Genomic DNA, 24,959 nt, shown 5'->3' with positions numbered 1-24,959 from the left:
CATCATTTAAGAAATGGTCTAAGTTCCAGCCCAGGTTTTCTAGGATATGCTCACAAGGTTCATAAGTTGATTTAAAAAAAAAATAATAATAAGGTCTCAGTCTGTTAGTCCAGGCTCACCTGAAATCTGAGATCTACCTGCCTCTGCCTCCCAAATGCTAAGATTATAAAGGCCTGTGCCACCACGTCTGGCAAGTAACTGATTTTTATAGTCTTGTCACTTTATTACATCAAAATGCCACATCTGTATTGACCAGTGTAGAGACAGATGTGCAGAGGAACTAGCATATATATATATATATAGATTGTTCACCCTCAAATATGGAAGCTCCATCTTCAGTACCAGACCCCACTCCGCAGGCATCTCACTTCACATGAGGAATGCAGTCTGCAGCAGGGCACCACAGCACAGGCTGAGCCTTCTTTGCTGAAGGTGGCTCTTTCACACAACACTCACACGATGCTTAGCCTCAGAATAGCAATGAGGCCTGACACCGAACCTTAGGACAGATATTCTGATCACTCTCCATTGTGCTCCCCTTCAATGTTTAGGAAGACAAGAGAGCAACAACCACAAGATTCCAAAGAAACAAAATCCCCTACACATTACAACCAACTCTCTCTAGTCTTAGGCCCCACGCCCACTATTCAAGCAGTTCGGATACAAAATACAAAAAGGAAACAGTGCATTTGTAATCAACAGGTGTTAATTTTTCCTTATCACAATACCTTGGAACAATACAGCATTAACAATTATTAAGATAGCATCCATAGTGTATTACAAGTTCTCCGCGCAGGACTCTTGAGTGGGTGAGAGAAACCTTGGGTTTTCCTATCTGTTGGGGGCAAGTGATATCACTGCCCTGTAGAAACAGAGGGTTGACCGTCCATGCCCAGCAATTGTGACAAGTGACCCCACATTTTCTCATCCCTTCTTGCTGTTCTCACCAAAACTGTGTCTGTCTAATCCTGTGCTGGCCCCAGGGCATTCTCAGAGCACCAAACAACTCTAGAGCAGAGCACACTGCGCTATCTCCCCAGTCTCTGCTTTTGTCAGTCTTAAGTCTGAGCTTTGTTCAGCACAGCAAGGTTTTGAAACCTAGGTGCTACTTCCCAGCCTCTGCTGCTTACTCTTCTGCCCTTGCCTGACTCTTCCTGTCAGGAATGCAGAGCCACAGGCCAGGCAACCATGCCCTCCAAATCCCTCCCTCCTGGAACACAGAGGTCTGGGGAGTGATAGCTCCACACCAATGCTCTCAGGAGAGCATGAGAAGCAGGGCGGTGGCTGCATGCTGGATATACAACAGGGCACGCTGGGTACTCACAGTCTGCCGTGTACTCCACCTGGGAGGGCTGAGCAGGTGTGCCATCTGCAGTGGGTGGGGCTGGAGCTGAGCTGTCAGCTTGTGCTTTCCGGACAAGGGCTGCTAGAGGGTGATCCGGGTCCACCACCTTCAAGGGCTAAGAACAGAGAAGACATTTGGCCTTAGCACTTTCGACATTCTGTACCATATACAACTTTGCTGTTGAGAAGAGACTCAACCTTATGGTACTGTCAGCATGTCTTAAGAAAACCTCAGTACACATTCAGATACAGTGAAAGCTGCCACTGTAGAGGCAGAGTCACTTACATCAGACCCAGAAGAAAAAAACAGGAGCCTCTAGAGAGGCCATGGAGGCAGAACTACATGTATGAGTCCAGTGTCAGAAGCACGCCTGAGCACAAGGACACTCCCATAAGCACACTTGCCTTGATGCTGCCTGCTCAGTGCCGGCCTACTGGCTCAGTATAGCTCCTGTAACTCTCCTCCTTGCACCTCTGAAAACCACCACCCTCAATCCCTCCTCTGAACACGGCTCCATCTGTGAGAGCACACACCCAAACACAACTTTCTTGGTAAGAGCCAATGTTATTTAGGCTGGGGACACACAGAAAGGTTCTATCCAGTTGAGGCCAAGTGCTCCAGCTGGCTGTGAGCACCAGAGGAACCAAGTGGGTTTCATCTCCGTAACAACTTCTAGGCAAAGAGCAAAGGAAGCATCAAGACCCGACAGCAACTCACCAAAGTGCGCATGACAAACTCACAAACTTCAAACTCTCTTAGTGGAGCTTCTCATCAACAGCTCTCACCCTCCTCAATCAAGAGCCAGTCCTCCCAGACATCAACTACACTCTGTGTCTGTGGAGACGCTCATAGATTCTGCCTTCTACATCACAAATGAGTCTCATAAAGATGAGAGGAGGGCCAGAGCAAAGCACGTATTTAGGAACTGTCTATGAAGGGAGCCAAGGCTCCAGGAAGCAGACATTTAAAAAACTAGAAAATCCAATCCTACTAAATTCCAATCAACAGAACATAACAGCTTCCAAATCTTCACCGACACTATTTATATAATAAAACAGCCATCGCTTGCTTGTGAGACCTGTAATGCAGGCATGGAGGAAAACAAACGCTTCATCACCACATGGAACAGAGAAATGCAGACACCTCGGTGATAAAAAAAGATACAGCTGTACCATAGGATATGGCAGGCTTTGTGTTTCCAAACGTAAAGGAATAGCAATTTCCTGACAGTGTAAACACAGCCTAGTGAGGGAGGAGATAAAGACCTTCATCAGCTCTTCCAGGCGGCTGCTCTTCTTGGAAGCAAAGAGAGACGGGTGCAGGTAACTCCCATCTTCCTCATCATCTTCCTCTTCGTTGTCAGAGGTTGGCCCAGACTCTGGAATTGAATTCAAGATGTTGACTATCAGGTTTGATGGCACACATTTGTAATTCCAGCATTCAAGAGGCAGAGGCAGGTAGACAGTCACAAGTCTCTGGGCCAGCCTAAGACTCTACCTCCCAAAATTTATCATTTTGGTTTAATTGTTAACATGTATCAAATCATCACTATATTCTATAAATATGCTCCTCAAGATCATATTTAAAGAGATTCTGCTTGGTGGTAGATACTTGTAACTAATCCTAGCACTGGGAGGTAGAAGCAAAAGGATCAGAGTTCAAGGCTAGCCTGGGGTTCATTAGCTACAGTTCCAAAGACAAAAATAAACACAGGGCTAGAGAGATGGCTCAGCAGTTAAGAATATAACTCTAGCTCCAGGGGACTCAAAACCTTGGCTTCCATTGGTACCCAAACATATGTGGCAGAGACTCAAAAAGACACGAACACATACATGTAAATATTTGGGTCCCCCTCCTCCCCGAAAAAACCCAAGGTTTGTGGGTAGCCCTGGCTATCCTGGAACTCGCTCTGTAGACCAAGTGTGACTCGAACTCAGAGATCCCCTTGCCTCTGCCTCCTAAGTGCTGAGATTAAAGATGTCTGCCATATCAGAAAACAGATCTTGCCATCTTAAGTAAACAGATAAATCTTACATTAAAAAGACAGACTGACTGACTAACTTTGGGAGCCAGTGAGTTTGATCCCCAGAATTAATCTGGTAAAAGCAGACAAATAACTCCTGCAGATTACCCTCTGACCCCACATGTACGTCATGGTAAGAACAGGCCCACATACAATACAAATAAGTAAGCATGAAAGAAGAGCAACACGGGCTGGGTGTAGCAACACAGGCCTTTATTCCCAGCACTTGGGAGCCACAGAGAGCTGGGTCTGAGTTTTGAGGCAGTTAGGTCTACATAGGGGGAGGGGAGGAGTAGGGGAGGGGGAAGGAGGGAGGGAAATGAATACAAATGAGTTGTGGAAAAACTTGAAGGCCCACAAGGGCAGAGTCCTACATAAGTTTTTTCCCTTGGGGTAATGTTCCCCATGGTTCTAGAGAGAAGGGAGTGCCTCCTCTTCCACTTCCCAGCCTCCCTTTGGCATTGACTAGAAAGCTATGATGGGATTTTTTATATTCAAAATGGGCAAAAACCTTGACTCATGAAAGCAAACATGTCCTATGCACTGTGGTGCAGGCACTTACAGAATAACCCGAGAGTCAAACAGTCTCCTCTGCAAACCGTTAAGCAGCCAAATGAGAGGAAACATTTGCAGCCTGGATGACCACTTGGCTCTCACCGATATTTAACCACATTTCAACCATCTGGAAAGTATGGATTGAGGCTGGAGACCGATGTGCCAGCAGAGCTAATCGGCGGCACAAGAATTCAGGTCTGGATTTCAGTGTCGCTCCCGTGAGAATGGGGACCTTCTCACTTCCACCCCCACCCCCTCCACCTGACACAGGCCCACGTACTTTTCTTCTCCTCGTTCTTGCTCTCAGCTAGCACCGTGTACCGTCCTTCTTTCATGGCTTTCTGGATGAATTTATAGTAGGGGTTGAGGTAGTGATCAAACCGTAGGAAGTCGAACTGTGAGTTTCGAGCTTGCTTGGCCTTCAGCATGATCTCGAACTGTGCTCCCTGCTTGCATACGAAGTTGGCTGTGCGCTCAATGATGGCATGCATTTTGGCTGTTGGTGGCTAGGGAAAAAGTCATGGTGTTAGTCTATGTGTACACATGTACACACACAAACACACAAGTTACGTGATTTAATAAAATGAAACAGCTTGGTTTTACTGTTCCAATTTAAGAATAAGATATTTCAAGGCTAGCAAGGTGACTGAGCAGGTGAATACACTGGTCACCAGGTCTGACAACTAGAATTCAATTACCAGAATCTATGTGGTGGAAGGAGAGAGCTGACTCCTGAGAGCTGACCTCTGACCTCCACTTGTGTATTGAGGCACATATGTGCCCAAAATGTCCCCAGATAAACAATGTACAATATTTTTAATATCAACAAAGAGAGTTTACACTAGAAAATTACATGGAAAAATGCTTATGTAACTTCAGGACCTCATCCTTTATAAAAGTGGCTTAATTTCTCAAATTTAGTGGCTAATTAATAACATCCTCTTCACTTTAAAAAGAAGAAATGTCAAGACCAGCAAGATGGCTTATGGTAAACGGTATCTGCTGCTAAGCCTGATACCCTGAGTTCAAAATCCCTGGAACCCACATGGTGGAAGAAGTGACCTCTGCAAGCTGTCCTCTGACCTCCACATAGATGAAGTGGTGCACGGTGTCCCCGCCACCACCCAACAAATGAATTGTAATAATGCATTTTTTGAAAGAAGAGCAGTCTTTACAGTTTTAAAGTTATTTGGCTCCTGAATAAACTAGGTTCCATATTAAAGGAAATCCAGTGTGGGACATAGGCCTTGATGAAGATTTTCTCCAGCTCTGGCTTAACAAAGATTCATTTGCAAAACAGGCCATTTTATATAAACATGTCAAAGGTCAAGGATCTCTTCAACATGACCTACAGAGGCAGACAGGATTGCACCACGCAGGCTCTTGGTGGACCAGGTCAACGCGCTGGCGTCAGTGTCTTAAAAGTAGCTACTATGATGACGCTGTGGCTACAGTAGCTCAAACACAGCACCAATAACTGCACAAAAACAAAGCGTCTTAGTTTCTGGTTTTATTTTTGTTTTTTTCTTCATACTTTTATTTATTTTCTGTATGCGTGTGGGTATTCTACTGGAAGTCAGAGGACAAACTGCAGGAGTCAGTTCTCTTCTACCACGTGGGGCCCAGGGGTAAAACTCAGGTTCTCAGGTTTGATGGAAAGTGCTTCCACCTGCTGAGACATCTTGCCAGTCCCAAAATATCATATGAACATACCTCATGATGTACTAACAGGATAATAAAATATAAGAAAAACTATTTCTCCTGGAGAAAGCCATTTATAATGGTTAGTTCTAACTGTCAACTTGACAGAATCTACTATCATCTGAGATGGACCTTTGAGCATGCCTATTGGGGATTGTCTTGATTACCGTTAACAGAGGTGGGAAGACCTGCCCACTGTGGGTGGCACCATACCCTGGCTTGGATCTTGCATTATAAGTAGAGAAGCAGAGCTAAACAGCAGCATACACTCATCTTTCCCTGCTCCTGTTTACATATGCAATGTGACCAGCTGCTTCAAGCTCCTTCCCTCTTGCCTTCCTTGCCAGGATAGACTGTACCTTGATCTGTGTGTATGAATTAATCTCTTTCCCACTTATATTGCTCTGTCAGGGTATTTTACCACAGGATCAGACTAAGGCAACATTCTCTTCATCTTTACTATGCAGATCTTAAATTCTCTTTCATTTAAAACCATCACTACCATTCCAGCACTAAGTACTATTTTAAGAATATACTTAGAAAGCCTAGCATGGTGGCTTTTGATTCCAGCACTCAGAATGCAGAGGCAGGCAGAGCTCTATAAATTCCAGGCTAGCCAAGACCATATATTAAACCCTATCTCAAAACCAGAACAAAACAACAACTCCACCAAAAAAAAAAAAAAAAAAAAAAAAAAAAAAAAAAAAAGAAAAAAGAAAAGAAAAGAAAAGAGAAGAAAAGAAAAAGAAAGAAAAGAAAAGAACATCAATAATAGCTAATAAGGACCGGGATACAACTTAATGGCAGAACACATCCTTAGCACCCACAAGGCTCTAGGTTTGAACTTTGGCACTAAATAATCACATACAAGCCCAAACAACCAAACAACCAACTTCCCTCCACCTGCAAACAAGCACAAAACTCAAACCAACAAACAGTGAGACTCAGGGAAGGACACAGGGCTTTAGATACCTGGGAAAGAGATAAGTAACTATACCATGTCAGGACACATGATATATATAAATACATATTTGGAGAAAAAAACAGGGTTCTGATTCCCCCCCCCCCCCCTTTGGAGCAGAAAAACACATCCATAAAGTTACCATTAAAAAAAAAAAAAAAAAAAAAAGTCAGGACTGGTGGGGCACACCTTTAATCCCAGCACTCAGGAGGCAGAGGTGGGCACATCTCTGAGAGTTTGAGGCCAGCCTGGTCAACAGAGTGAGTTCCAGGACAGCCAGGGCTGCAGAGAAACCCAAACCCAAAACTCAAACAAACAAAAAACACTACTCCACCCCCTAAATCCAAAGTCAGGTCAGATCATCTGAAGAGGCCTGAGTCTACAGGCTCACAGGCATGGATCAGGGGCTGGAGAGTCAGTTATGCAGGCACGAGAGCTGGGAGGGAAACAGCAGGAAGCAAGTGCCTTGTGGTCACTAGGTTCTACCCAACAGCTCATGTAAACCAAGAGCTCCAAGAGCACATGCCTTCTTACCCACCTCTAACCCAGCCTTCCAGGTCTATGTCTCCCATCTCAGCTGCCACAGCAACATTCATCCATGTAAGCAGGCCACCATCCACAACTGCTACTACCAATACTGCCCTCTCAGGTTCGCCATCGACACCACAAAGGCTGTATTCAGTCCACTTACTTCAACAAGCTACAGTTTTACCTTTTACCATCTACACAATGAAGGCCAAAGCCACACCTAAAAACGGTGAGACTGATGGGGGAAAGGGAAAGGAGACACTCAGCCAAGGACTCAAGCAGGCTCTTCTTTCATGAACCACATGCAACTGTATTCAGGGACCTCTCAAACCATGACCCTGGAGAACTGTGGGAACAGCTTAGTGGTGTTCACCTTGTATACAGCAACAGGAACTTAGCAGTATACATCAACTTTCTATTGTACCTGTGATGGCTTGTATAAGCTTGGCCAGGGAGTGGCACTATCAGGAGGTGTGGCCCTGTTGGAATAGGTAAGGCATTACTTGAGTAGATGTGTCACAGTGGCCTTGGGCTTTAGGACCCTCATCCTAGCTGCCAAGAAGCCAGTCTTCTCCTATCTGCCTTCAGATGAAGATGTAGAACTCTCACTTCCTCCTGCACCATGCCTGCTTAGATGATGCCATGTTCCCACCTTGATGATAATGGACTGAACCTCTAAACCTGTAAGCCAGCCCCAATTAAATGTTATCCTTATCATATCATGGTGTCCTTTAATCATGTTGCCTTGGTCATGGTGTCTGTTCACAGCAGTAAAACCCTAACTAAGACAGTACCTTTGTTTTTATATTTGAATAGACATTAAAAAAAAATCTTTTGTGTCAAAAACAAAAGGGCTGAGGAGAAGGCTCAGTCGATAACAAGCTTGTTGCACAAGCATGAGGACCTGAGTTCAAGCCCCAGCACTCATGTGAAATGCTGAGCACAGTGGCATGTGGTAGAAATGACGCACTGGGAAGGCAGAGGACAAAGAACCAATCCTAGGGTTTGTGGCTAACCAATCTAGGCCAAGACCTGAGCTCAGGTCTCAGTGAGAGACACTGTCTCAAAATATCGTGAATGGTTTCTGAACTGAGGGTGACCTATAGTCTCTACTTGCAGAAGTACATTATGTACACATACCCACACCCCACCTCACATTTGTGAGATAAAAGATGACCCCAAGTGTGAGGCCAACATAAGGTAATATAATTGAACCTGTCTCAAAAGATAGGTCAAAGGTAGGAGAAATGGTTCAGCATCAAGAGCACATACTGTTCTTGAAGAAGATCCAAGATCAAGTCCCAGCACCTTCAGGCTCACATTTGCCTGTAACTCTTTCCTTCTGGCCTCCTTAAGTACCTGAATACACAGTTAATCGTAAATAAATGTGTTTAGTATAAAATATAGGTAATATAGCAAATGGTTCTTTAGGCTCAATTTCAATGGGCCTCTAATGTAAAATAGTCTGCTTTGGAACTGCAGACGTAGTACATATCAGAATATGGAATGGAAAGATGGCTTATTGATTAAGAACTCTTTCTGCTCTTCCAGGGAGCCATGCTTGATGTCCAACACCCATCCATATTAGGCAACTCCAGTTCCAGGGAATTTCACACCCTCTTCTGGCTTCTGAGGGAACCTGCACTCATGTGCACAAATCCCCACAGACATGTATAATTTAAAATGAATCTTAAAAAAAACAAAAACAAAAACAAGAACCCAAAAATATGTGTCACTGTAAAACTTAGGATATTAACTCCTCAGGTAAACATTTTCAGCTCTCACCAAAGCAAAAGAGTTACAAGAAGGAAACAGGGAAACAAACCTAAGAGTAAGCACAGAAATTTCTACCCGGATTTGAAAGACATCCAAAGGAGGGCAAGGCACCACCTTCCCTCCCAGGATTCAGGAAAAGAGCAAGAGCCTCACGTCCACGCTGACTGAGGGTGGCCACACCAGGGAGGAGAGTGTCGGGGGGACTGTGGGTGGGTCATGGTGTCTCCTGTCCACCTGACAATTTACACTGCCAACCACAAAACCTCCAACAGTTATACCTTCAACACTTGCTACTGAGTGAAAATAATGTCAAAGAAGACACATTTTCCTGGCATGGACCCTCAGGAACCCTTTCCAAACATGACTTATAAACAATGGACTGGAGGCACATGCCTGTCACCGCAGCACTTGTGGGAGTGGAGGAGAGAGGATCAGGAGTTCAAGGCCAATCTTAGCTACACACTCAGCCTGAGGCCAGCCTGGGTTACAGGAGGCTCAGTTTCAATCCTAATTTAAAAGGAGACTGGTGAAACAGCTTGTCAGATGAAACACCAAACTGGAGCCTCAACAGAGACAGGCAGGTGCATTCAGAGCCCTCTCTCTGCTTTCCTCATCCATGGGAGGGCAGCCAGGACATGTCACATGGACCCAAGAGTGTCCAGTGAATGTGCAGTAAAGAGCAAGTGCCTCTACAACTCACAGCAGACAAAGCCAGAACTTTGCTAACCTCAAGACTGCTCCAGCACAACCGTTTCCACATCGGTATGTAAATGGCGGCATCTTAGCTGGACCCTAGAGATCCCCACCGAACTCCACACAGACTCCACACAACTCTCTGGTGCGCTAGCTGCTGCCTTTCCTCTCTTCTTCCCTTGCCCTTCCTTTTCTTGTTCTAAAACATACATTCTTTAAAAGTATTATGTGTATGCGTGTGTGCCTTCATGAAGTTATCTGTACTGTGTGTGCAGGGGCTTGAAGAGGATTGAGTGCATGGAGTCCCTGAACCCCTGAGTTCATCTGGAACAGAACCAGGGTCAGAAAGCAATCTATTACTGAGCCATCTCTCCAGCCCTCCTTCTCGTTTTCGGAGATAGGGTCCCAGCCTGGAGCACTTGGGCTAGCTTGGGACTTGCGATCCTCCTGCCTTAGCCTCTCAAGCTCTAAGACAACAGCTGCGCAACCCCACACCTAATGTCCATTTTTCTTTAGAGGTAAGTGGGCTGTGCTCTTTTACATACAACTCACAAATGATCTTGCAGCACAGAGCATCTAAACAGCGGCTGGCTGTGTTTTACTCCACACTCTCATGCACCATGGTGAACAGCAATAAACAAGGCCAGTGGGGAGGCACACATACCAGCTCCACATCAGACGGGACGCTTAATCCTAAAGGGGCGATGAAAGGTTCTTCATTTTCTTCCAAGTTTTCAGCCTCATTTTTTTCTGTTACAAAAAAAAAAAAAAAAAAAAAAAAAAGAAGAAGAAGAAGAACTTCAGTATGATAACCAACCAACAGCAAGCAAAGATAGTGTGGGCTTTTCCTGACTCTGTACTGGTACACTACTCCTTCTAGAAATCCCTTCTTCCAGCTCCTGATCCACCCTTTGAAGAGCACCATTCACGGATTCCAAAGAGGTGGGGGGAGATGCAACAACAGGCAGGATTCTGGGCATAGGCTTCTCTTACACCTGTCTCTGTGCTTTAGTGAAGCCCAGCTCACTTCCCTGGTGTAAGGGAGCTAACTTTACATGGCCACCTCCCCCAGAGCACAATGCTTTCAGCTTAGCAGACACTCAGTAATTGTGTGTCTAAATGTGAGCACGGGCTTGCCACAGTGCATATGGGAACATCAGGGGACAAGCTTGGGTGTTAGCTCTTGCCTTCCACTTGAGACAGAAGCTCTAGGTTGTTTCTGCAGTCTTCAGGCTACTGAACAGGGGCTCTTACTCTACCTCCCACCGCCCATGGCTGCACCTGTTGTCACTTTCCAGTTTTTACATGGCTCCCCATGGATGTGCATCTACTGCTTCTACCAACTTCCACAGACCCCTGATGAGTGACCTTAAAGTCATTAAAGTCCTCTGACGTTACTACACACATAGTATCTCAGTCTGCTCTGTGCTAACTGGGTAATTTTCTTAGCATGCTGGGGATAAAGCCTAGCTCTTCTCTACCTCTGAGCTATGTCTGCCTCTCCCAAGCCCTTGTTTAAGACAGATGCATTAAACTGGTGTCAAAACCACCTCCAACTATTTCTGTGGGTCCCAGATAGTAACAGAGGTAATAGCCAAAGCCCCCCCAAATCAATCCTGATCACCAAACTATAAATCAAATCATCTCTACCCAAGCAAACCACTCTCTTTTAAAAGAGTAATCAAGACACATTTTAAAATCTCTTTTTATTGTTGTCCATTTAACATCTTCTGCTATATCTTTTCTGAATTCTAAGGTACTAATACACCTCAATAGCCAACTGAATCTTTACCAATTTATTTACTTTTAAAATTACATTCTTTTGTGTGTGGCTGCACATGTGTGGAGGTCAGAGAACAACTTGTGGGAGTCACTGCGTGGGTTCTGAAGCTCACATCACTGAGAACCGCTAATGTGACAATGATGACCTCAGAGCTCACAGAAGGGCTCTGCTTACACTCTAAGTGCTTGGAGGTTTTGGCAGCATTGTTTTCCAAAGGTGCCACATTAGCCTAGGGAGAGCACGGACTTCAAACTTTAATGTTATACTAACAGTCTCGTCTTTTCTTTAGTGTCAACAAGCCCATTAGGTGTCTTTCCACTGGATGCTTCTGCTGGAAACAGGATATGCAGAAGAGATTCATAGGAGACAAAGGAATATTAACAACTGCTAGGCAAAACTGACTTGCAGATGTCCCCAGAATGGACACTGACACTATGGAAGTGTGGTGGTCAGAATAAGAATGGCCTCCATAGGCGAATGTATCTGAATGCTTAGTCACCAGAAAGGGGCTTAAAGTCACTCCCTATAACGTTTCAAAGAATTACTAGGATTAGCAGCCGTGGTCTTGTTGGAAGAAGAGTGTCACCGGTGGTGGGGTGTGAAGTTACAAAAGCCCATGCCTAGCCCAGAGTCTCTCTGTCTCTCTCAGCCTAAGGAGTCCTTCTCAGCCATTGCCCATCTGTCTGCATGCCGACGTGCTCCCCATCGTGATGATAATGAATTAAAAGCCTCTGACGTTATAAGCTAGCCCCAGCTCACTGCTTTCTCTTCTAAGAGCTGCCTTGGTCAAGACACGATGACTAAGACAGGAAGAATGTGTGTTCAGTGCAGAAGCAGGATCCCATGATGGGGAACTCAGTGAGATTCACCCTAAGAGGAGCAGGCGAGAAGCCACTGGGTCCAGGCAACTAATCAAAATCAGAGGTCCTGTCTCTCCACTCTACTCACAGCTCAGCGCCTAGTCTCTAGCTTTGCTCCAATAAGAAAAGGGCCCAAGCCGGGCAGTGGTGGCGTACACCTTTGATCCCAGCACTTGGGAGGCAGAGGCAGGTGGGATTCTGAGTTTGAGGCCAGCCTGGTCTACAGAGTGAGTTCCAGGACTGCACAGAGAAACCCTATCTCGAAAAAGACGAGAAAAAAAAAGGGCCCTCACTAGTGTCCCAAACGGTGGTGCTGTGGTCACTGCCCACCAGGGACAGGCCTTCCTTCCCCTCACCTCTCTGCTTCGAAGGCTCCTCCTCTTCCGTGGGCTCTGACGGGTCATAATAGTCGCTGCCGTAAGTGAACCCTACGGCACTGTAGTTTCCATCCTCCGCCAGCGCTTCACTCAATCTTTTGTATTCTTCCTCTTGAATAAAAATGAGACTCTTATTAACAAAAATGGAAGTTTACTGAGAAAAACTTCATACACTTCTAGAGTGCAGCTATCAGTGAACCATACAATACACTTTTTCAAATATTTTTCAATTTTTTTTTTTTTTTGAGGAGAAAACGTTTCTGGAAATGACACTTGGTATCTATTGGCACGTAGTTTTTGCCAGTGTGTGTTTACCCACAGATAGAAGAATACACGTCTTTTATGGGAAATTTCTTCCTGCTGAGGAAACTTTGGGATTAAGAACTGTATTAAAGATCACTAAGGCAAAGACAAGAACATCGACTTTAATTCATACAACACTGTTAAAGAAGAACAGTTAAAGAGTTTTGTTTTTTGGTTTTTTGTTTTTGTGTTTTTTCAAATCCCAGTCTGCCCTCAAAAGCTGGGAAAATTCTCTGTGGCTCTACATATAAACTATCCTGAGGTCCTCTCAGAACGCAAAGACTCCTGTTTTTCCAATCCACTGGGTACTGTCAAGATAATATCAGAAAGAGTGAGTATAAAAATGAACGGGAGTAACTTTTTAAATACTTAAAATTTTAAAAAGGTGTGGCTGAAGTAAGTCTTTCTTGAGCAGTACCTTGCCTTGCCTCCTCCTCAAGCAAGTCCGTATGCAAGGCTAAATACCTCTCTTCATCACACAGCGCCTCTACCCGAGCCTCCTCTTCAGACAGCTGGTAGTCTCGGTTCCACGTGGCGTACTCAGCATCGTACGCAGAGAGGTCATGCAGGTGACCACGCCCGTCGTATCTGTAATGTGAACAGGCTGGTCACTGGAGGGAAGTCTACACCCATGCTGGTTGTGTGTGACACTCTATGCACATACTTACCAATTAAACTAATGAAATAAAAATATTAAAACAAATGCAAAGCTTCAGATTTATACTTAATATGCCTAGTCATCTCTCTCCTACTTTTAAACTGGAGTAATCATAACAAAATCTAAGCACCTCTCTACAGCACAACAGAACTTAGAGCTAAAGGCAGACAATCCTTTAGAGCAGAAAACGTACCCCCTTGCTAGCAGTTCTTACCATGTATGCTTTGGTCAACCATTCAATGCCACTTGCAAAAAAAATATCTGTTCTCAGTAGTTAAATATTACAGCTTACATTCACACAGACCGAGTCCATAAATACCTATCCGACAGAACCAAACGGGCGAAATTTCCTCGCTTCTTCCTGCTAGTCCCGAACTCTCAGGAGAGATCTTCACCAAAGAAACTTGCGTCCATTGGAGGTAAAATCTTGGCTAGGCTTGCCCCTAGCCACTTGGCTGAGGAGAGAAGTGCTGGGTTATGTGGTAGAGAGACACACATACAAAGGAACAGTGACATATACATGCAGTTTAAGGAGGTTCACTGCAAACACGGCAAAACCATCGGAAGGCGCAGCATCAGTATGTCCCTTTAACTTTAAGTCCCAGGATGAAGACACATCGTTGCAGACCAATGGGCACTTTACCAACTTAGGAATAAGGAGCACGTTCTGCTATGTTTGAACATAAGACTCAATGGAGATGCTGTCACTGTACAGCTGCCAGACAACAATTTAAATCTCAAATTTAGGTTGCACAGGTGAATTCGGAGTGACAAACCAAAGTTGGCATGATATATTAATGTTGACTTTTGTGATGGAGACCAAATTAAGGAAGGAAAACATACACCACAGGAAAAAGGCCAAAATTTCCTGGGAACCCCAACGGTTTCATTTTATTATCAAAATCTGCTTAACTTTGATGTAAACCTCCTTAACTTACAAATGTATTATTTTCAAATATTACACATATACATGTGTGGTGTTTGCTCCCCACCGGTTTTGGGAGGTCTAACTCATATCATGCACAGAATGATATGGAAACTGCATACGGAGTAGAGGTTTCAGCATTTGCCCAACTTTTGACAGTACACATCCCCACGAGTGCCTGGGAAGCAGCATCACTGGCTATCAACCGAGCGAGGTTCAAAGGCATAGCACCTTCCAGCAGAGTGGACCATCAGATCCAGAGCCGATCTGATAGGCAACACTCCCTTCACAAGTCCTTTCTTCCTAGATCTCTCCCCAAATGGAGACGTAAGGGATCGGAAAGGCCTACTGGTCATTAACCGTGTCCGTTCTGGCCAGCTCACAGGTAATCCCTACAGTCATGCAAGTTCCAAGTCTTTGCAGCATCCAGTTTTACTTGTCTCAAACGATGGGTTTACTTCACTTGGAGAAAACCACGCCACAGCTTAATGGTTGCTCACAGTTAGTCCTGGGCCCAGAAGCAATATCGCCCAACGGAAGGACAAATACCCAAACCCGGGATGGTGGAGAAAGAAAGAGAGATGGAAAAAATGAGGAGAGAGGTGGGGAGCAAAACACCCAATCATGTAATGCCATCCTTTTCAAATCAAACACCATCAGAAATTCACGTTCCCACCCCTTTACCCTCAACTCCAGGCACCCTTCAGTGGGTGTGATTTGAAAAGAACCAACACAAAGGTATAAACCCAGCTCCACCCTTCGGCTTTAGAAAACAGTGAAACCAGCTCTAAGAACGCTACCCCCTAAGAGCAAGGTCCGCACGGGTCGACCGGCTTCCAACAAGACAGCAACTTCACCCACTACCGCGGTTGGGCAAATGGTCGCAATAACCGCGGGGAAGGGCTCGCCCGGACGCCAAAAGTCAAGCCGGCCAGAGACGGTTCAGGCTACCTCACGGGGTTGGGGGGTCCAAAAGAAGCTTCTACCCACGGGCCTCGGCGTGCGGCGCTTCGGAGGAACAAAAGCGCACTCCCGGACTCCCTCCCCGCACAGCCAGCGGAGGGACAGCGGCACCCGCCCCACGGCGCGGGCGGGCGGGCCCCGGACAGCTTCCACCCGCGCTGAGTCGCCAGCGGCAGCCCGGGCTCGAGGGGTTGTGGGAGCAGAGTCGATCCCTCCGGCGACGGGGAGGCGCCAGCTCTGGCCGGAGCCTTAGGGCCGGTTTCACCGTCCCCTCCCCCCGGACGCCGGGGAACGTGGGGGGCAGGGAGGCCCCCCGAGTCCCCGGGCTCCGCAAAACCCCCTTTTTCGGTCCCGGCCATCAAGTCAACATCAGGCGAAATCAAGCGGGCGAGGGAGGGGAGGGTCGACGGGTGGGGGGAGGAACCGACCTGTCGATGAGGATCTTGGGGTCCCCCATCCAGGGGATGAGGTGCTGTCCCTGTTCCTGGGCCAAAGCCCGCTCGTCGTCGCGGAACAACTTGCAGGCATAGCCGAAAACCAGAAGCTCCACCCGGTTGCCCCCAGTGCCGGTGCCGCCCGGCCCGGCCTCCTCCTTCACTCCGCCTTTCCTCTCCGGCTTGGCACGGCCCCCGCCGGCACCGTACATGACAGCGTCCCCGACGTCCGGGACGGTCTGCTGCTGGGCCGAACAACGTCCCCGATGCCTCGCCTGGCCTACCCACTCAGTCACAGGCGCCGCATCCTCTTCGCAACTTCAACACAGCCGCCATAGCGAGCCACAAAATGGAGGAGACGCAACTTCCGGTAGGAAACCCGCTCTTTCCGGAGGTGAGAGTGGTAGATTCGCCACGTCCGCAAGCTGTTTGAGCCGCTAAAAAATTAAGTAGATGTTAGTTTTCGTTGTCCAACTTGATCTTGCGATGGTAAGTTGTGTTTATGGAAAGAAATTTATTTCTGCCATTTTTTGGAGGCCTCCTAGGATGTGACGAAAGCGCGGTTGGTGGCCGCGCGCCAACTTCTACTGTCGTTGGAGGGCGGCCGCCAGGTGTGGAGACAAGTGGGGATCTTGTTGGGAACGCGTCTTTGCCGTCCTAGTGAGACAGTTTGCTCCTTTCTAACAGCCCGATTTTTAGATCACTAGGAAGCCTAGCCCTGGCCGCCTGACTGAGGGCGTTTCCAGGACTTGTGAGCCCTAAATATTCGGAGTGGCGGGCTTTCAGTGGCTACGGGCTTCAGTGGCGGAGAAAGACTCCAGCTAGGAGACAGCGCTACGGGTTGTTTCCTTCTGGGGAGCAGATTCTTTCCCTTTCCCTTTTTAAAATACAGGATGTCACTGTGATCCAAATTAGACTCGAACTCTGACTGTCCTAGCTCAGTTAAGATGCTAGTATTATCGACGTGAGGTCTGCAGGGCTGCAGTTTTTTCTGGTGTCTGACCCAGATGCTTGATTTTCTTTTTCCCCCTTTCAGTTCTGAACATGGACCCAGGGCCTCACCATTGCTAGGTAAAACACTATCATTGAGTTATATCATTGCTAGGTAAAACACTATCATTGAGTTATATCTGCAGCCCTTTTTGTTTTAGTTTCAAGATAGGGTCTTGCTTAGTGCCCCGGGGTGACATTTAACTTTAATTTTTTTTTTAATTTTTACTTATTTTGTGTGTATATGTGTAGGCGACTCGAGTTAGATCAAGTCCGACTGGATGGAAGGAGAGAAGAACTTCTCAGCCACGGACACCCCCCTCCCTCCCCAAATAACTTAGGTTTTTAAAAAGTGGATAGTGATTTAGAAAAACAACTGATGTTGACCTCTGGCCTCCATATGCATTTGTGTACACACGTGCACACACACATACAGACATGTACATAGTACACCAGAACGAATACTAAGTAAAATAGTTATGATGTGGAGAAGGTTGCTTTGCAGAAATGTTTGTGTCTACTTTTGAAACAGTTGGGAAAAAAAAAAAAGAAACGGTTGGAATTTTTGTCTTAACCTCAAGCCAAAATTCATTTAATGATTTTTTTTTAATGTAAAGTAACTCAGCGCACACACACACACACCAGCAGAGATGTCTCAGTTGATAAGTGCTTGCCTTACGCACATGAGCACCTGAGTTTGATTGCCAGAACCCATGCAAAAAGTACTGGGTGTGATGGCGATTGCTTATAATCCTTGTGCTCTAGAAGTAGAGACAGGTTGAGGTGTTGGGTTCCATGGCCATCTAACCTGCTTTACTTGGTGAGTTCTAGGCCAGTGAAAGGCCCTATATTACACTAGATGTACTTGAGATGGCACTTGAGAAATGACATCCAGTGTTGTTCTCTGACCCCCATACAGGCTATTTGAATTTCATCTAAGTCTTCCCTAAGAACCCAATGCCCTTTTACACTATAAGTCAGTGACTTATGATCCCCTAGGTAAAGACCTGCAGGCTGCCTTTTGGGACCACATACATCTGTGATATAGCTGGTGCATACACTGTTACTTCTTGCCCCAGGCGGCTTGCTCTCTGGTCCTTTTTTTAAATTTTTTTCGAGACAGGGTTTCTCTGTGTAGCCCTGGCTGTCCTTGAGTTTATTCTGTAGACCAGGCTGGCCTCGAACTCAGAAATCCGCCTGCCTCTGCCTCCCAAGTGCTAGGATCAAAGGCGTGCGCCACTACTGCCTGGCTTGCTCTCTGGCTGACTGGCTCACAATGCGATCTAGGCTTGTGTTGTCCTGTGGGCTTTATTTGTGGAAAATAAATTTGCTTTCTTGTAGCTTGTTGCATGAGTGTTTTCTGCTTCACCCGTTTGAGACATACTGCTAGCTAGCACACACAGAATGAACCCCACTTTGAGCTGTTGTGGCCTCTGTGGCTTCTGTGTTTGGAAGCCACCACTGGCAAGCCCTCCTGGATCGAGTCCCACAATTTATGTTGTGTTCTCTGAGTTTATTTATTTATTTATTTATTTGTTTATTTGAACAGGGGAAAGTTACAAACTAATATAGAAATCTCAACAGAAACTGCCCTGTTTTTATCTTCCGGGACCCTGGAAGCCACCACTGGCAAGCCCTCCTGGATCAAGTCCCACAATTTATGTTGTGTTCTCTGAGTTTATTTATTTATTTGGACAGGGGAAAGTTACAAGCTAATATAGAAATCTCAACAGAAACTGCCCTGTTTATGTTGTGTTCTCTGAGTTTGTTTGTTTGTTTGTTTGTTCATTTGGACAGGGGAAAGTTACAAGCTAATATAGAAATCTCAACAGAAACTGCCCTGTTTTTATCTTCCGGGATCCTGGCTGGCTTTATCAGAAAACCTCTAGTATGTAAAATTACCAAGAAGACCTGGACTCATAGATTAGTCTTGATCCAAGGAGGTTGGAACTCTGTCTAGTGGTACACATAGTTGATGTGTACATAAGAACTACAAGTTCCATGGGCAAACTGCAGCTTCGAAGCTTTTTTTTTTTTTCGAGACAGAATCTCATGTAGCCCAGGCTGGCCTCAAACTTGCTATGTAGCCAAGGATTACCTTGAACTTCCGATCTTCCTGCATCTACTTCCTGAGTGCTGCTATTATAGGAGTGCGCCTGGTTATACGGTTCTGTGGATGGAACCCAGAGCCTCATATGTCCTAGGCAGGCACTTTACAAATGGAACTGTATCCCTAGCCCTATACTTGGGTTTAACACCAACTTGAGAGGCACCCAGATTAAACAACGCCCTTAGAGCTTGCTAAGGCTGCTTCTCTCCGGAATGTGCCACCTGTCACCTATTTCAAAGGAAGCTTGGTATATACATAGGTGACCTTCTGACATCAAAAAGTACAGATGCAGTGAAGCATGTCAATGCTTCTAAACCTTCCTATCACTTGGATCCTTTAATACAGTTCCTCATGTTGTGGTGACCCCCCAACCATGTAATTATTTTTTGTTGCTACTTCATACCTGTAATCTTGCTACTGTTAAGAATCGTAATAGAATTATCTGTTTTTTCTGATGGTCTTAGGCAACCCTTGTGAAAGGGTCATTCGACCCCTCCAAAGGGATCTTGACCTATGGTGTTGGGGCAGGGAGCTCTAACCCAGAGTTTTGTGCATGCTAGTCGAGCACTTCAGTTAAGTCCCAACATCCTGTTTTGCTGTTTGGTTGAGATGGAGGTCTCGACGAAAATAGCCTAGGGTGACCTTGATCTTCCCGCCCCAGCCTTCAGAAACCTGCATCACCACAAACGCCCACCATCTTAAATAAAATAACCACCTTAAAATAAAAGTGCCTTGGTTGCAGTGTGTCCCAGGCTTCGCTTCCTCAGCGTGGCATTTTGACAGCTCAGTTTAGAGATGAATGAAATGGAACCCAGCCAGAGGCAGTGGCTGTTCACTGGCTGGCAAAGGAGAATTTTATTTCTGAGGTAAAGACAGGAGCTTATCTCAAATCTTCACAATTAATTTCGCCTCCCTCCTGCCTTTCCCTCACTTTTCTGAGAGCTCTAAGCCTCAGGGAAAGAATAATAACAACAACAATTTTTAGGTCCTAACAACTATGTTTAAATTTCCTTCCTTCTCCTTATCCCCAGTGAGTGTAAGGGGGCCTCGGAGTCAGCACAGAGCACATCCAGACACCAGATTCTCAGCACAACAGACATTTATTACTCTGGAGGGGCAATCGTGTCTTCGGGGTGGGGATGAGATGGAGGTTGCCTTTGGGTCAGACAAGACAGCAACGAGTGTTTCTGCAGGCATGGTTTTCAAAAGGAGAGAGAGAGAAAGAGAAGTCTGTGTTAGCATGGTAAATCCTGATTGAACATGTTATCCAGTGTAGTCAAATAATGAATTTTGATTGCAGCAGGACCTTGGTGGTTTAGTCAAGCATGGGGAAATGGCCAAATAAAAGAACAGACCTTGGTGGCTAGCTCCAGAAATGTAATCTAATGCTTTAGCAGGGGAGAAGGAAGGTGGGTGGGCAAGACCTACAGGTGCAGCCACGTTTGCCGTTCAGACCTGTTAGAGAGCCCTTCCACCAATGCTGTTCCTTAAGTTCAGGAGCCGCTGACGGGGAGGGGCTGGTAGAAAGGTAAGTCTGTGCTCAGCTCACTTTCTCCATTTTATGAAGTCCGGGACCCCAGCCCGTGGGGATAGTGCCACCCACAGACAGGGAAGCTGGGGTTTCTCACTTCAGTTATCCAGGCATTCATAGAGGCTTGTCTTCCAGGCCACTAAAGAGCCTACCAAGTTGTCCGTCAGTATTAAGTATCACCCACCCACTCCATCTTTGGGCCACTGGCAGGAAGTTTAGGTTTAAATCGAAGGGAAGAAGAATGCACAATTAAGCAGTCCTAGCTGGGTGGTGGCAGCACACACCTTTAATCCAGAACTCTGAGGCAATCCGATCTCTGTGAGTTCAAGGCCAGCTTGGTCTGTAAGTTCCAGGACAGCCAGAGCTACACAAAGAAACCGTCTCCAAAAACTAAAAACAAACACTAAAATAAAATGAAATTAAAAAAAAACAAAAAAACAAAAAAACTACTTGGCTTCAGTCTGACCTGCAAGATGGTCTGCTGAGTTATTGGAACTTCGTGAAATCTCAGCCTTCCTCCTTCCTTATCTAAATTATTATTATTATTATTATTATTATTTTGAGAATCTAACCAACAAGAGTAGGAAGCTCATTCACAGTCAAAACACATCTTAACATCCTTTCATCCTACCTATAAGAAGAGTTTCCTTGATTCTTTTTTTGCTTTTTTTTTTTCCCCAGACAGGGTTTCTCTGTGTAGCCCTGGCTGTCCTGGAACTCACTCTGTAGACCAGGCTGGTCTCAAACTCAGAAATCCACGTGCCTCTGCCTCCCAAGTGCTGGGATTAAAGGCGTGCACCACCACTGCCTGGTTCCTTGGCTCTTTTGACTTGTTTTTAACCTGTGGGCCTGCAGTCCTGTCCAGTACCCCTCAGAAACCACTCCATGGTCTCATTTGTGGAAATAGTAACAATTGTTTTTCAACAGTTCTTTGAACGATGTAACTTGTAACTTTCAGAAGTCAGTAAGACGGTATTCACAGCCAATGTGAAGACAGTCAAGGGTAGCTTTCTCATGACAGGTCCACACCATTTCAAATCCATTCTAAAACATTCCCCACTTCCACTCGTGTTTGTGTGTGTGTGTGTGTGTGTGTGTGTGTGTGTGTGTGTGATATGTATGCATGTGCGTGAGTCTAGAAGTCAGAGGACAACCTTGGGTGTTTAGTCCTCATCTTCTATCCTGATTGACATAGGGTCTTTTGTTCACTATGACACAAACCAGGCTAGCCAGCTGTGCACCTCAGGAGATTTAGCTGCCTCTGCCTCTCATCTCCTCATTGAAGTACTGGGCTTACAGACTAGTGCTACTACATCTGGCTTGACATGGGTTCTAGAGATCCAGCCTCAGATCTTTAGGCTTGCACCACAGGCAATTTACCCACTGAGCCATATCCCCAGCCCCTAAAGACATCTCTTTTCCTTTTTCCCTTTTCCTTTTTCTTTTCTTCTTTCTTCTTGAGACAGGGTTTCTCTGTGTAGCCTTGGCTCTTTTAGAACTTACTCTCTAGACCAGAGTGGCCTCGAACTCAGAGATTCACCTGCCCCTGCCTCCCCTTTCTTAATAAATTCCATCTCTGCTTCACACTAGACATCCTTTTCTAGGGCAAAGCCAAGAACCTCATTTTCACCTGAAGGAAGTTGTCTGAGGCACTTACCGGGTTCTGTGAGAGGCTGCATCTTCTGCTTTTGCTGACGGGATTATATGAACCCCTTGGCCCCTTTCCAACTTAGCTGCAATACCAGAGCTGGAAGCACAGAGAGAATTAAATTCATGTCAGATCATAAAAGAAGCGCCATTACTTATATAGCAGAGGTGGAGGGGAAAAGCCCAGGTGGCTGAGAGAGATGCTGTGACCTGCAAGTCTTGGATCAAATGTGTCTTGGAGACTGCGGGTCCCTAGGGAATTTATAATTGGCTTGCCCTTACACATAAGGGCCAATAGCAAGATTGCCACTTGGTTCTCCAAATGGACCCGACTGCCCTGCCCCTCCCCCACTCCCCATCTCATCATATAGCCAGGTGTAGCTTCAGACGAGACAGTCTCAAATTTAGGGCCAGTGCCGGATTATGAATTGAGAATGCCTGGTCATGCCTCAGGCTCCCCTGGAGACCTTTCCTCTGTGATGTGCAGCTTCCCATAGCTGTGATAAAATGCCTTTGGGTAGGAAGGGGCTCATAGTTTGGAGGTTTCGGTTCATGGCTACTTGGTCCATTGTTTCTGGGCAGTGGAGAGACCATTAAAGCAGAGAGGGTGTGGGAAGGGTCAGAGCCGCTCACTTCGCGGGATAGAGGGAGGAAGGGAGGAACACAGGGATGGAGTGGAAACAAACTATCTCCCTTAATCCACATGGCCTACTTTTTCCTATTAGGCCTCACTTCCCAAAGCATCCTCCATCTCCCAGCAGCCCACAGTTAAGCTATGAATCCATCAATGGATTAATCCACCAATAGGGCCAGAACCCCAGCTAGCTAAGACCGTCACCACAGTGGGAACCAAAACGTCAGCCCCTGAGCTTCAGATCCCATCCTAGATTGCTTTCTGTTGCTATGGTAAACACCACAAGCCTAAGGAATTATGGGAGGGAATGGCAGGAACTCAAGCCAGGCAGGGACGGAAACAGAGATGGTGGAGAGGTACTGCTTTCTGGCTTGATGCCTAGTTCAAGTTCAAAATATTATACAGGTTACGTTCTCATGCTCAGGAATGGCATGGCCCACAGTGTGTAGACCTCCCTCCATCAAATCACACAGTGTGTAGACCTCCCTCCATCAAATCACAATCGGGAAAATATCCCACACACATGCCCATAAGCCAATCCAATGGGGGGGGGGGGTGAGGCAATTCCTCAGTTGCGATTCTTCTCTTCCCAGATCGACAAAAACTCGGACAGATCCAGACCCTAAATGCCTAATAACAGCTAAAGCTACAGGAACGAAGACCCCAAACTAGCCCCTGTGAACTACGAGAGGGTGACAAGGAGAGTCCTCAGCACCGGCTCCACCCTCTCCAGCCCTGAGTGAGGACAAAGGCAGACATGACACTGTCCTCCATATGACCAATGAACCAAATGGGGCTGCAACTTCTCCTGGGTTCCTCTGATCAGATTCTTCCTCTGATAACTCAGCCTGGACCCCGATACCAACCACAGTGCCCTTATCAATTTAGAAAGGCCACTTACCTTACGCTCACATCCTTTGTGAAGGAACAATGGGCTCCTTTTCGCGATCATCTCCCTTTTAGATAAAGTGCATACAACGTACAGCATCGAGCAGCGTGGCTTTGACTCAGGTTTCAGGACATGGGCTCAAACCAGCTAAAGTTAGAGTAAGTTTCCCCAGTACTTCCCTTGTAGAAACCCATCCTCAAAGAGATGCTCACAAAGATACATGGCTCAAGAAATCTATTTAGAACGGTGGCAACTCAGGAGGCAAGATAAGCGTGGGAAACAGAGGATGTAGTTTGTAGGAGATTGCACACATCATGCTTGTCGCATACCAAGCAGGCATTAAAAAGCCTGTAATGTATACAGAGACGCGGGAACAAAGACACTCATTACGGTGCTGCGTGGAAGAAAAGATTGAGATGAATGTTTGGAGATGGGAAATTGCTTAAATAAGTTATGAAACATCTTACAATGGGACACAGATCCATTAAAAATAATGAGGGCACCGAAATGTAGCTATTTAGGATCATGGAATACATAAAAATGCTGCTGTTTGTGTGTGCATGCATGGGGGAGGGGGGGCAGGGGCGAGCAGGTGCGTGTGGGGGAGGGGCAGGTTTGTGAGTATTTGTTTACATAAACAATCTCTCCAGGGTGATCAATGCCGTCTTCAGAGAGGCCAGCAAGGTTTTGTGAGGTCAAAACAACAATATAGCAGAGGGCCTCAGCGAAGGCTAATGGTTAGTAAGAGCGTGTAACTGCTCTTCCAGAAGATGTTGGTTGGGCTCCCAGCCCTATAGCAGGTGCTCACAATCACCTGTATCCCTAGTTTTCAGGAATCTAGTGCCCTATTCTAGCCTCTGTAGGCATCCCACATGCGCCCCACCCCCACCCCCAAGAAGGACTCCTACAGATGAATACCTGCACATACATACAAGTAAAACTTTATTTAAAATGTAGTTCAGCAGATAGAGGCACTGAGTTCAGGCCTCAGCACTGTACCAAGTGTGGGCACGGTGGTCAAGCCTGCAATCCTAGCACTTTGGAGGTAGGGACAGGAGGATCTGGAGTTCAAGGCCAGCCTCAGCTTCATAGTAAGCTGGAGGCCAGCCTGTGCTATATGAGATTCTGTCTCAAAGAAATGAAAAAAGGAACCCTCTCGCAAAACAATGAGCCCCCCCTTCCTTGTTGTAACCATTTCCTACTTTGACTTTTTGAGCCTGGGGCTATCTTTTGGGGGTGGGGGTGAGGAAAGAAAGCAATAGATAAAAGTGTA

The 24,959-nt window shown here is 46.1% G+C and overlaps 1 protein-coding gene and 3 long non-coding RNA genes across 18 annotated transcripts in view; 2 read left to right on the top strand and 2 right to left on the bottom strand.

The window, feature by feature from the left end:
• Sfswap (splicing factor SWAP) overlaps positions 1-16,245 on the bottom strand; it is a 70,154-nt gene extending 53,909 nt beyond the window's left edge. For 3 of the 14 annotated variants that reach the window (NM_001378915.1, NM_001378916.1, NM_001378917.1), the window contains exons 1-7: positions 15,880-16,236; positions 13,324-13,493; positions 12,582-12,713; positions 10,247-10,332; positions 4,204-4,429; positions 2,611-2,723; positions 1,325-1,460 (exon numbers count right to left, since the gene is read on the bottom strand). In NM_001378915.1, the coding sequence (NP_001365844.1) occupies positions 1,325-1,460; positions 2,611-2,723; positions 4,204-4,429; positions 10,247-10,332; positions 12,582-12,713; positions 13,324-13,493; positions 15,880-16,097 (1,081 nt within the window). In that variant the 5' untranslated portion in view covers positions 16,098-16,236. Of the gene's footprint in view, positions 1-1,324; positions 1,461-2,610; positions 2,724-4,203; positions 4,430-10,246; positions 10,333-12,581; positions 12,714-13,323 lie in introns of all 14 variants that reach the window. The other 11 variants (XM_011240841.3, XM_017320872.1, XM_006504305.3 and 8 more) reach the window with 7 other exon arrangements.
• Positions 16,246-16,249: 4 nt separating this feature from the next.
• Positions 16,250-17,226, top strand: Gm40332. The gene is made up of 3 exons (XR_868547.2): positions 16,250-16,374; positions 16,922-16,956; positions 17,128-17,226. It is a non-coding gene; the product is annotated as a predicted gene, 40332 (long non-coding RNA).
• A 2,832-nt stretch (positions 17,227-20,058) lies between these two features.
• Positions 20,059-24,172, bottom strand: Gm34468. 2 transcript variants are annotated; one of them, XR_377099.3, is made up of 3 exons: positions 23,699-24,172; positions 22,174-22,263; positions 20,059-20,172 (listed from the first exon to the last, which is right to left on the bottom strand). It is a non-coding gene; the product is annotated as a predicted gene, 34468 (long non-coding RNA). The 2 variants fall into 2 exon arrangements; XR_868548.2 differs by lacking the exon at positions 23,699-24,172 and adding an exon at positions 22,876-23,094.
• On the top strand, positions 22,982-23,603 carry Gm40333. The gene is made up of 2 exons (XR_868549.2): positions 22,982-23,153; positions 23,391-23,603. It is a non-coding gene; the product is annotated as a predicted gene, 40333 (long non-coding RNA).
• Positions 24,173-24,959: the final 787 nt, after the last annotated feature.

Source organism: Mus musculus, chromosome 5 (assembly GCF_000001635.26).
Source record: "Mus musculus strain C57BL/6J chromosome 5, GRCm38.p6 C57BL/6J".
Taxonomy (NCBI): domain Eukaryota; kingdom Metazoa; phylum Chordata; class Mammalia; order Rodentia; family Muridae; genus Mus; species Mus musculus.
The sequence above is the reverse complement of the archived record's forward strand: the minus strand, read 5'-3'. Positions and strand labels throughout refer to the sequence as shown.